General features: G+C 43.8%; 1 protein-coding gene across 1 annotated transcript in view; it reads left to right on the forward strand.

Annotated features, from left to right (window-relative positions):
* Positions 1 to 1,188: 1,188 nt before the first annotated feature.
* Positions 1,189 to 13,113, forward strand: part of cpne4b (copine IVb) — a gene marked incomplete at its 3' end in the record, with an annotated part of 14,308 nt that continues 2,383 nt past the window's right edge. Inside the window, exons 1-10 of the mRNA XM_071526542.1 lie at positions 1,189 to 1,359; positions 4,877 to 5,056; positions 7,738 to 7,809; positions 8,280 to 8,354; positions 9,028 to 9,111; positions 9,239 to 9,328; positions 11,895 to 11,993; positions 12,097 to 12,183; positions 12,356 to 12,415; positions 12,543 to 12,676. Of these exons, the coding sequence (XP_071382643.1) occupies positions 1,189 to 1,359; positions 4,877 to 5,056; positions 7,738 to 7,809; positions 8,280 to 8,354; positions 9,028 to 9,111; positions 9,239 to 9,328; positions 11,895 to 11,993; positions 12,097 to 12,183; positions 12,356 to 12,415; positions 12,543 to 12,676 (1,052 nt within the window). The remainder of the gene's footprint in view (positions 1,360 to 4,876; positions 5,057 to 7,737; positions 7,810 to 8,279; positions 8,355 to 9,027; positions 9,112 to 9,238; positions 9,329 to 11,894; positions 11,994 to 12,096; positions 12,184 to 12,355; positions 12,416 to 12,542; positions 12,677 to 13,113) is intronic.

Raw genomic sequence — 13,113 nt, forward strand, 5'->3', positions numbered from 1 at the left:
TGTTATTATTATTGACGTTTGAGCTGCAATGACATTTCAAGTGTACAGTTGTTGCAGTTATTTTTAACTCTGAGAACAAGCAAGTTAACCCATGTAACCCAGCATGAAATATCATTGTCACATGTGATTATCATATGTATGTGACACCGACCATCACTGTTATGTGCAATAGCCCCTGTGAGATGCTTTCTATCAGGATATTTTGCTATCCTCTCCACATTGCTTTTGATGGTAACGAACACAGACCATCTGATGTCCACCTGAAGGGATTACCTACATTTTAAGGGAGAGTGGACTCCACAGCTCCTGTTTATTATGGTGACAGGTCCATTTTTTGCAAGCATTAGAATTTCATCACAACTATTTTTATGATGAAAAATGAATTAATGAGAGAATCCTTTATGTTGTAACTTTAAGGAAAGCGCTCAGGTGAGATTCCTTTAGGGGACGTCAAAATCATGCACTTCAGTGAGATGTGTCAGGATTAGAAGTCAGAATGAGATGCAGCAGATCATTTTTGATGAATAATCCTCCTCAGGTGATCATCTGTCCTCATATGGCCCATTCTAAGCTCTGTACACACTCGAAACCTGAGGAGAAAGCCAACAGTTTGTTCTGCTTCAGTTCTGTTCTTACTCAGCAGGGCTCAGTGTGTGCATGTGTGTGTGTATATGAGTGTGCATGTATTTGTATTTGTGTTTATTTGTGTTCATCTGTATATGTCTCCAACTGTGTGTGTGTTTGCATATAATATATGTGCATGTAAATGTGTGTGCGTGTGTGTGTGTGTGTGTTTGGGGACCTTGTCTGATGCTCTGTGCCTTCAGAGTCCTGACCTTGAGCAGTTTGGTTACTGTCTGCTTAGTCAGGGCCACTGCATCTGCTCAACTGAAAACAAACAAGAGTTCAAATGAACTGCAGTGTTTGGGATTTTTACTGGCCTCCAGTAAAATATACCAAATACACAGACAGAATATTATCACTAAAATTAATCAATGTACTATATATGTGGCAGGCTGTATGTATGTATGTATGTATGTATGTATATACGTATATGTATGTACAGTATATACAGTATGTATATAGGAATCTATCTGTCTCTGATTCCTAAACTAACCCCACTTTCCATTCTCTCTTTCTCTCTCTTTCTCTCTCTCTCTCCCTGCAGTGTGTGAGTGTGTGTTCAGCATGAGTAACATCTATGAGTCTGCGGAGGCCACACTGGGCTTCATCAGCTCTCCGTGCCTCACTAAGGTCGAGCTGAGAGTGGCCTGCCGGGGAATCTCGGACCGCGACGCCCTCTCCAAGCCCGACCCCTGCGTGGTGCTGAAGATGCAGTCGCATGGGCAGTGGTTTGAGGTAACGCTAATGTGGGATCAGGGTGGGGTATGTGAGGGTGGGTGGGTGGGGGGGGGGATATGTGAGGGTGGGGGGGTGGGGCGGGGCAAGTGGGTGGCAGGCTGGTCTAGGGGTTAGAGAGACCGTCCCATTACCAAGAGATCAAGATGAGATGGCCACATCAGTGAATAGGTCCATTCTTCTGAAGTGTCCTTGAGCATGACACTCACTCATCGTTTGACCTTTGTAAGTCATTGTGAATAAAAGCGACAGGGGTTTGGTGCGGGGCGTGGTAATGTGTGTGTGTGTGTGTGTGTGTGTGTGTGTGTGTGTGTGCATACAATCTAACCTAAATTCTAGCTGTCTAGACTACCACCTATTTTCCACTAATTTCCTTAGAGGCTAATTCTGTCCACAGTGAATGTTAAACCCATTTCCCAGCATACCCTCTCTATTTGCTATTGTCAAAGAAACACCTATAATGTGATGTATTTCCCTACCTCTAGATGTCATACGCTTTCATTCAACTCCAAATGAAATGGAAACCAAATTTCCGAGATGGCAAACTGAGGGTTTTAATGTCATCCATCGAGGACACGTGTGTCTATAAACTTTTTGCAAGGTTTGGCCTAATAGAGCATTAAAAAATTTAATGAGAAGTAGTTCAAACAGGCCTATATTTGAACATTTTTGAATTAATCCACACATTCAGAAAGCTCTCATTGGAGGAACAGGGCAAGAGTAGGCGTGTCTTTCATGTTAGGCGAAAATATGAACATTGGAACAAGGAAAGCAAAACACTGTAGCAGCATACTGTAGCTGTATCATCAGAACAATGCTGGATTTTGAAAATAAAAACATAAAAAAGACCTCTCCACATGCTAACGTGACTATAGCTGAGCCAGTTTCATGCAAAACTCTCACCACGATCTTTGCTACACTGAATATTCACTAATACAAACTTATTGGAATAACATTAGAATGCTACTGGAATAACATATGTGAAATCTGTATTCCTCTTTGATGTTGGCATAGGAAGCTGCATGTTGTATGGAAACTAAACCAAGTTAAATCCCACCAGTGGGATTTAGGCGTTTGAGAGGATCTATGTCTGATTTTCAGGTTCTGCTGCAGATAATGTAACAATCATTTTCCATTTCAACATGTCCCCATAGGAATTCTACCCTAGACATCACATTGGACTAAATTACTCAGCCACGATATTGAATACATGGTTGACTAAATTACTGTAAGTAATAAAGGGACTCAGCTATCACGCAGAGTTCGGATTGTGTTGCTAACCCTCTCACAGTAAATGGAGGGTTATGCGGGGATCATACATCATGGATGCTAACTGTCATGGAAGCCATCGAAATTATTGTAAAAATCATGGTTTTCACAAATGAGTGTACAGCTATGGTGTGCAGTTGGTATTAATCTTTCCAAATACATTTTTCACCTTAAATTGGAGCACTATGTACAAAACGTGCTGCCATTTTGCTTCTGCTCATCCAAAACACATCTAAATACCCTACAAAAGAAGTTACATTTTCAAAGCTAAATTTAAAAAAAAAATGTACTACTGCACAATTATTTAGAGCTCATGGTATGCAATGAAAGGTCCCAATGGATGGAGACAGCAACATCCTAGATTAGACTTATTAAATTGAAGGGACACGCTGAGCTTTTGTTTTTGTTCCCTAATCAAATTCCATCAAGCAGGTTTAATAATAAAAAGTGCTGAAGAAAAACAGCAAACTTGTGTTGCAGTCTGTTCTTTTGAGTTCCCGTCTGTCCCCTCCAAGGCTCCCACACCCACCCTGCTCTTTTAAATGAAATCCCTATACTTCAACAAACATCTTATTCCCATTGAAGCCTCATTAGTGGCAGTAGCACACTTTGTAAGAACATAGTGTGAGCGAAGAGATAAGTCCAGGGGACTTTTAGGGAGGAGTGGAGCTCAATCCATCTCTTTCCCTTATCTCTGGGAAAGAGATGCATATGATGACTGCATTGTCTTCCTTTTAGATACACACACCCACGCATGCATGTACATCCTAACACACTTGATGGTTATACATGCATACACACACAAAACCACATTCACACACACACAAACACACATACAGGCATGCACACACATGCCCATGTACACAAATTGTTACAGGCACAAACATTGCACACACATACTCAGGCTCCAGAGGGGCTCAAGACCAAGCGCTCAGAAAGTAGTACAGCAGATTCTGTCCTTGGAGACTCCAGAAAAAGCTACTTTGTACAGTGTGCTATACTAGTGTGAGAGTGTGTGTGTGTGTGTGTGTGTGTGTGTGTGTCTTTCATAGACTTATGCCTTATGATAAGCCCCTTTGTGGGAATGGAGAGATGTTATCACTGACCATCAGATCCAGAGTTTGTTAACTTTCTGTCCGAAGGAGAAAGAGAGAGAGGGGAGAGAGAGGGGTGTTCAAGCCACTGCACATACAGTATATGTGTGTGTGTGTGTGTGCGTGCGCGTGTGTGTGTGTGTGTGTGTGTGTGTGTGTGCATATTCCTTTTTACTTTCATGAGATGCCAGCCCTTTGAGGGGGCTATCAGAAAAAGGCCCAAATCTGTGTGCAACTTGTGTGTGTGTGTGTGTGTGTGTGTGTGTGTGTGCAGTCAAGTTTATGTGTGCATGTCAAAGGGTTATCAGCAATCAAAAGAACCCAGTTGTTCCTGCTAGAATTGGATAGGTTTTGTTGGCAGTGCTGAGAGTGCTTTCTGTGTCAAGCAGTTAAAAAAAAAAAATCTGAGATCAATGTTTTCAACTATAGTCCCCTCTCTTTGTGTAGTCAAGAAACAGCTTGCCCAATTTTAGCCACCAAGAAAAATCCATATTCCCTTTTCAAGTTGATAAGTGTAAACAATGTGGTAATGGCTATTTGTGGTAATTGCTCACATCTGAAATGCTGCAGTTCACAATCAATGTTGCCACAAGTGAGGTGGCATTGTGTAGCTCTTCTGTTGGACGAAATCCTTATACCTCAGTCTACTTTTGCAGAATTAAGAGATTATTTTTTTCTACTGATGCCCATGCATTTTTGAAAGTATTTTAAATACTGTAGGTTTGGGTGGTTAATCAGTGGATAAAGGCCCAATTCAAGTGAAAAAAGAAAAAAGCAAGATGCCAAAATTGAAATGAAAGGTTAACACGCAACAGTGATCTCGCATGGCCAGACACTTTGCTCCTCAACAGCAGCAGTGAGTGTGTGTGCACATTTGTGTGTGTGTGTCCATATGTTTGCCAATTGAAGTTTAACACCAGAAAAGCCAAATGCCATCAATGCTATTTTGAATTGTATTTATGAAACAGCAGATAGTTTTATGAAACAGCACAGCTATTATGTATTCCAGGTTCTCAGAGTATAGGTGCGTTACTCCACAGCATACTGGTATTCTTGCTGCTTCACTTAATGTGGAAATAATTGCCTACATAATAACATTTCGGTTAACCTGGGGGTGTGTGTGTCTGTGTCCTTGCATGTGCACCTCTGTGCAGGTGGACCGTACAGAGGTGATCCGTAGCAGTATCAACCCGGTCTTCTCCAAGATCTTCCTGGTGGACTTCTACTTTGAGGAGGTCCAAAGGCTCCGCTTTGAACTCCACGACATTAGCTCCGCCCACAACGGCCTTCGCGATGCCGACTTCCTGGGAGCCATGGAGTGCACCTTAGGACAGGTCAGTGCACCTTAGGACAGGTCAGTGCACCTTAAGGACAGGTCAGTGCACCTTAGGACAGGTCAGTGTACCTTAGGACAGGTCAGTGCACCTTAAGGACAGGTCAGTGCACCTTAGGACAGGTCAGTGCACCTTAAGGACAGGTCAGTGCACCTTAAGGACAGGTCAGTGCACCTTAGGACAGGTCAGTGCACCTTAAGGACAGGTCAGTGCACCTTAGGACAGGTCAGTGCACCTTAAGGACAGGTCAGTGCACCTTAAGGACAGGTCAGTGCACCTTAGGACAGGTCAGTGCACCTTAAGGACAGGTCAGTGCACCTTAGGACAGGTCAGTGTACCTTAGGACAGGTCAGTGCACCTTAAGGACAGGTCAGTGCACCTTAAGGACAGGTCAGTGCACCTTAGGACAGGTCAGTGCACCTTAAGGACAGGTCAGTGCACCTTAGGACAGGTCAGCACACCTCAAGGACAGGTCAATACCAGTGGTTGCGTTAGACTTTCTCGTTGTCTGTCATTTTGACGGACAGGGTCGTAAAAATTCTGTCATAATCTATTATTACCCGTCATTTTCATTTTCATTTTTTTAATGATAATGAGACATAGCCTATTTAATAGCATTTAATTTTCAAAAACAATCGATCACAATAACATTTAATATACAGAAGAACAAACTTTTTGATTTCCCGATCCTGCAAGCACTCGCTTCACTGGGAGGAAATCCCGCAGCATGCGTTCCTTCTGCACCAGGAGTGCGGCTGCTGCACCCCTCTGTGACCCGTAGTGGTCCTCAGTGTAATCTGTCAAAATGACAGACGGCCTTCAGATTTTTCCGTCGTCGTTAAAAAAATACCATCAATGGCGGAAAATATTTGGTTAACGCAACCCCTGGTCAGTACACCTTTGGACAGGTCAGTGCACCTCAAGGACAGGTCAGTACCCCTTAGGGCAGGTCACTGCACCTTAGGACAGGTCACTACACCTTTGGACAGGTCACTGCACCTCAAGGACAGGTCAGTACCCCTCAAGGACAGGTCACTACACCTTTGGACAGGTCACTGCACCTTAGGACAGGTCAGTACACCTTTGGACAGGTCACTGCACCTTAGGACAGGTCAGTACACCTCAAGGACAGGTCAGTACACAGTGAAAATGTGAGTTGTGCTTCCTGATGATTTATCTAAGGCACTTGCTTTGTACTCATGTGTACATCGTCACTGGTTTGAGTCTGATTCATGATCTTTGTTGCATGTTACACCCCATCCTATTTTTACTGTCTCCCTCCACTGTCCACTATTTAATAAACCTGAAATATCATAGAAGTAAGGGACATGTGATTGAACATGAAAAATGCATGTTAGCTAGATTACTGCACAAGCAAAGTGGTTTGTGTGAGTGAAGTGTGCAGTTAAGTAAAGATACTATGCACGTGTGAAGTGCACCTAAGTGAGTTAACCATAGGACCCAGAAATGCATCTGATGAGTGCATGCTTCTACAGATGAGTGCATGTGAAGAGTGCATTAGGATTGGTGAGTGCTCTTTCAACCAGCGGAGTGCATTTGACCAGTGCATTACATTGGTATTATGTTTAGCAATGTGGAGCTTGTGAGCACATGCAAGCCTATGCCAGGCTTGTGTGTGCTTGAATGGTGGCTTGTGTGCTTTCAGTTTAAGAATCACCTAGTGGAGCATAATCTTGTGTAAAGTGCCTTGATCTTGCTCAGATATTAAAAGTATGTATCAGGTAATGTGCGGGATAATTAGGGTGACAGTGCAGCTTTAAGGTTAGAGAGGCCAACTGTTAGCCATGTATGGAATCCTAATGTGATATCTGATAATCTCAGGTGAGCTAATGTCAACATCTAGAATATACCCTGCAGTCAATATGCCCTTGAGCCCTGGCGGAAAGTGCTGAGGGTGCTTTACATGCTGTTAAATGTGTCATTGCACATGCTAAAACAATTTCCATTAAAAAATGGGCAACAAGAGTCTGTTCTTTTTGATCTAATTGTAAAAGATTTGGTTTTCCAGAATATCTAAGGAGACATAAGAATAAAAATAAAAGGAAATTACAAAGGCAGCAGGTGAGCAAGTTCCTTTAACTGAATTCCCACTGAATGCCAGATTGAATGGCAAGCAGATTGAGAGGCAGGAGAGAGTTCCACGCCCTAATGGTCCAGAATATTTTTCTCCACCAGACTCCACTCATTGTCAGAGAAGCTATCAGCAACACAAAGCTGGTGGATTTAGAATAGCTAGTAGAATTAAGATAATTGACATGGAAGAGGAGGATTTCGGAGGTGATCCAGATCTTGACAGAGAGCCAGGGAGTTGTACAGCACTGGGATATCATGCTGCCAACATTTTGTTTGGCTGAGGACAACAGCATTCTGCATTCTGTACACCGCAGCCTATCTAGAGCTTTGCCTCGGATACGACGGCATTATATCAATGCAAATGGGAAGCACCAGAGGCACGTATGAGGATTTCAGTAACTGATAGGAGATGGAAAAGTCCAGTCTGTTAATAGAGATCCATGTTGTGAAAACTGAGAGGAGAAAAACAGACAGAGAGAGAGCGTGACAGAGAAAGTGTGTGCTGAAATTGTGTGCAGAGTATTATATGGTAGTGCTGTACGTGAGCTGATTCTGTGTCTGTGTGTGTGTTTTGTTGTGTGCTTCAGATCGTCTCACAGAGGAAACTGAGCAAAGCTCTACTCAAGCAGGGAAACACCGCTGGCAAGTCTTCCATTACGGTAGGACACTGACCCCCGAGCCGAACCTCCCCAACACAGAAAAACGCACACATGCATATACATAAAACACATGAGCAAGAATCCAACATATGCACACAAAAGCACACACACACACACACACACACAACAAACTAGTGTGCATATTCACATGCAGAAGTGCGCACAATACATGCACATACCAAACCCATGTACACACACACACACACACACACACACACACACACACACACCACCTCTCACAGTCAAATACTCTGAATGAAGATAATTAAGTTGATGATGTTGGCTGTTCAAAGTGTTTTGTTCCTCATTTACATCTCATTTCCCCTCCCCTCCTTTCTTCTTCTTCTTCTGCCTCTCTCTGCCCGTTTCTTTTTCTCTCTCTGTTTGCCTTATCCTCTCTCTCTTTCTCTTTCTCTCTCTCTCTCTCTCTCTCTCTCTCTCTCTCTTTCTCTCTCTCTCTCTCTCTAAAGGTAACAGCAGAGGAGTTGTCTGGTAATGATGATTATGTTGAACTCTCCTTCAGTGCTCGTAAGCTAGATGACAAGGTTTGTGCGTGTGTGTGCGTGTGTGCGTGTGTGTGTGTGTGTGTGTGTGTGTGTGGTGTACGTGCATGTGTGTGTGCATCCTCAAAGAGAGTGAAAATGAGTGTGTCCCTTCTGATACAAGAGGAGTTAATATGTAGAGAGACAAGTGTGCGTGCTGTCAGGCAAGGTTTTGTGTTTGTGTGCGTGTGTGTTTGAATAAGTAGGTGGGTGGAGAGGTGGAGGATTTGGTGATGCAGCACCTTAATAAGGTAAACACACACACACACACACACACACAACACACAAAACCACAATCTGGCATTAAAGGGGGCATGCTGAGATAGGTGGGCTAATCAGCCCCCCCCCACCTCCCACTCCCCTCCTCCCGACTACCTCACCCACACACACACACACACATAGATAACTATATTAATTTTCAGCGCCCACATGCACGCACACACACACACGCGCACAGACACGGATGAATAATCCAAACAAGTTGTGCCAGAGGGAAAAGATGGAAGAGGGCAGGGGAGGGGCAGATGAATTGGAGAGGACAGGAAGGGGATGGGTGGAAGAGACACGGAAGAAAGGGAGAAAAAAGGGATTGGAGTAATGATTCTGTTAGTGTATGAATGATTTATGGTGATCAAAGCGAGTTCCGAGGCTGTGCATGTGTGTTTTTCCTCTGAAGGATTTCTTCAGCAAATCAGACCCTTTCCTGGAGATCTTCAGAATAAATGATGACGGGACTGGGTCACTCGTACACAGAACTGAGGTATGGTAACTGCACACACACACACACACACTTGACTTTTTGACGTTTTAGATCTGTGATTACCTAAATAAATGTGATCTGTTTGGTGTGTGTGTGTGTGTGTGTGTGTGTGTGTGTGTATGGGCAGACGGTCATGAACAACCTGAGCCCGGTGTGGAAATCCTTCAAAGTTTCCTTGAACACACTCTGCAGTGGGGATCATGATAGGGAGCTAAAGGTGAGTCTGAAACTCTAAATACAAAGTAAACTGCAGGAGAAGATAATGGCAACATAATTGCAACTAACATAATTGCACATAATCTCAATGTGGTAAAACCCTGACTATAGCATTATATACACAGACAGTCATCAGCCATTCAACCTTTCACTTTTCAAAGTGAAAGTCAAATCTTCCTTTCTTGTCCTTCTTCCCGACTCTGCTCGCTTCATTATTTAAGTTTCCTGGTGAGACACAAACACAAAAAACACGCAGCTACTGGAGAGAAGAGGGCAAAGGCCATAAAGCATACCATGCCCTCCAGGTGTTTCTTTGTAAAGTGTTCTACATTTGTCTGGCATGCAAATGCCAGGGGACATGATTTGTAAAACCCTAGCATAACTTAAGTGCTAAATAGGCTACTCACAAGCATGTAACCTCACCGGAATCCAATTCTAACCAAGCCTATTGGTTGAGCTAATATCAACTAACATAATATATAGCCCGACCAAACCTAATCTAAATTCACCTAACTCATTCTAACAGCTCTGACACAAACACAAGATGGCTGTTTAAAGAATCTTTTATTTGGGGGTGTCCTTTCCAGTGAATGTAACCTTAGCTAAACTAACCCAAGTGAACTATAACCAAACCTAAAGTGTCCTAAGTTTAGCATAACTTAACCTTTACACTTAAAGAGTAACTAAACCCCAAACCCAAATCTGTGTAAAGCCTGACATCTAATGGTAAAAAACATGCTACTGAAATTACCATCTGCTATTGGCTGATCTCTGGTGCCAGGTGATGTCACCACCTGTTGTGTTCTATAGAAGCTAGTTTCATGTGGTTTAATGTAACTCTAGCCTAATTTAATCAAATGTAATCAAACCAAATCAAAAAACAGCCTCAGCCAGTTCCTTCTAGTTCTGTCAGCAGGCCGGAGCTCAGAGTTGAGGCGGGTCATGTGATGTGTTTTCTGATGTCACAGTGCTATTTAAGGAGCCGGACGGGTGTGAAAGAGCTCAGCGGTTGTCCGAAACTCTCACCTTTACTTGCCAGAATAGATCTGTGTGTGTGTGTGTGTGTGTGTGTGAGTGTGTGCATATTTGTGTGTGCATGTGTGTATGAAAATGGTGGCCGCACGTCAGCTCCAAACCGTTATTCTACCATGAATATACATGAGCTCGTTCATTAAATATTCAGAAGCGTCTTAACTCTGCATGGCTCCTGACAGCGGGGGAAAGGGCTTACACACACACACACACACACACACACACACACACACACACACACACACAACACACACACACACACGCTTACACACACACTCAGACCCACATACAGACGCGCGCCGTCGGCTATGGTTTCCAGGGCTACCTGTTTGAAGCGTCAGAGCTATAGTGAGAAATGGCAGGGCAGAGATTTCTATTCAGACCAGTGCTCCCTTTTCAGCCGGCTCCTAACTGACCAATGCATAAATGCATAATCCTCCACAGCAGAGTCTGGCTGTCTCTCCCTTTGTTTCTCTCCGTATCCGTTTCTCCACCTCTCTCTGCCTGTTTTTTTTTTTTTTTAATAGTCTCCCTCTGTCTGTCTCTCTGCCTCTCTGTTCCTCTTTTTCCCTCTCCCTCCTCTCTCTCCGTACATCAGTTAGTATTCAGTGAACGGAACGGAGGTTCTTCATTTTTTCATTACTCTGTCACACAGAGCTCTCAGCAACTTGAAGTGGAAGCAAGGCCACAAAGGCGCACACACACACACGCGCGCAAATTAACGTCACATAGTCAAACACGTGCGCGCACATAGACAAATTATCACACGCAGAAAGGCACACACTCCAGAAGTAGGCAAGGTTACGTAGCGGCTTGAGTGGGAGACAAGAAATAAGAGGATTACTGCCGGTCGTTGTCCTTAATCAAACGTTGGATTGGGTCTGACCGCTACTCGCTGCGGTGACCTCAGGCAAGAAAGGTCAAAGCAATGCCTCATTTACAGCCATTATACCTTTGTCTAAGGTGCCAGGAAGAAGCATCTGTGTGTGTGTGTGTGCGTGCTTGTGTGCTTATGTCTGTGTCTATCGATTGAATTGATTGAATATCATTGATTGCAGAAATCCCAGGAATAGCACAGATATTGGCTCACTTTGTCACCATTTAAAAAGCCTAGGACTGTTTCCATACAATGTGTTTCACATTGCTAAGCCTTGGCCCTCTGACCCTCGCATTTCGCTGGTGATTGAGGCCATTTATCTTGTGTTGTAGCTCCTTTGAGAGAAACAAACTATTACGCCTAAGCACACAGACGCCTCCTCTCCACACACACACACACACACACACACACACACATACCTGTCTCTACAGCTGAGTCCCTCTCAGCATCTTTAGATTAATATTTCACCGCTCCATTGCCCCCCCACCAACACCTGCTTATCAATCATTCAACATGGCATTTCCCTGCGTGCCTGCGCATGCATGTGCGTGCGGATATGTGTGTGTGTGTGTGTGTGTTTGTGTTTAGGCATCAGCGTGTGTTGTTGCAGTGGAAGTCTAACTGAATGCATCTGTTTGTGTGTGTGTGTCTGTTGCAGTGCACAGTATGGGACTGGGACTCTAATGGAAAACACGACTTCATTGGGGAGTTTCAGACCACATTTAAAGAGATGAGAGCAGAACAGGAGGGCAAGCAGGTAAACACACGGACACACACACACACACACACATACCCACACCACACCTCAAGTTACATCGGCTAATATGTATATGCGCATGTGTGTGTGTGTATGTGTCCAGATCCAGTGGGAGTGCATCAACCCTAAATACCAGATGAAGAAGAAGAACTACAGAAACTCTGGCGTTGTCATTCTCAACCACTGTAAGGTGAAGAAACACAGTCACAGTCCCCCAATCTCTGCTTCTCTGTGATGCATCTATCATGCATCACCACACATCCACTGCAACTACTTTCCACCTCGCTCCGTTGTTTTTTCCCCACTGCATATAATAAGTTGAATTTATGGCATGGCCTAAATTTTGGCGTTTCTACTGACAGATCATAAAAATGTATTCCTTCCTGGATTACATCATGGGCGGCTGTCAAATTCAGTTCACAGTAAGTAAAGTATGCGCACTTTCCATGATATTTACAGCAGCAAGTCATTGTGTGTGCATGCTCACTTATGCTCTGTGTGTGTGTGTGTGTGTGTGTGTGTGTGTGTGTGTGTGTGTGTGTGTCCCAGGTGGCGATAGACTTCACAGCGTCCAATGGGGACCCCAGGAACAGCTGCTCCCTCCACTACATCCACCCCTACCAGCCCAACGAGTACCTCAAGGCCCTGGTGGCCGTAGGGGAGATCTGCCAAGACTACGACAGGTAGAGAGCACTCCATCCATCATCATTCACCTAACGCTGGCACACACACACACACACACACACACACACACACACACACACACCCAAACTAGGATTTTCAAAGCTTAATCCCCTTTGGAGCCAAATCTGCCAAATTTAGAGCCCCTACGGCACTGTTTGATTTCTCTAATTCTCCATTTAGGCAATGCAATGGAAAACAAAACTGGGGATTTCAATAGGAATTGGCATGAACTGTGTGATGCTCTTGATCTGATTTGAATTACTAACCTTACCATCCTTGTCTATGAACCCTGGATAACAAGTCCTGTAGGCTGCGCCCTGCACAGTCAATAATTGGTCAATATCGTCAATTAAGTTTAAGTTCTGGGAAGGACAATGACAACAACATGCCTTTTTGATAATCAGTCACTTTCAAATAGCTTATCTTTCAAATTATC

This window comes from Centroberyx affinis, unplaced genomic scaffold, assembly GCF_046629955.1.
Source record: "Centroberyx affinis isolate AG114_WGS23_722 - 3 ecotype Tasmania unplaced genomic scaffold, CSIRO-AGI_Caff_v1 ptg001425l_1, whole genome shotgun sequence".
In the NCBI taxonomy this organism is placed as follows: domain Eukaryota; kingdom Metazoa; phylum Chordata; class Actinopteri; order Beryciformes; family Berycidae; genus Centroberyx; species Centroberyx affinis.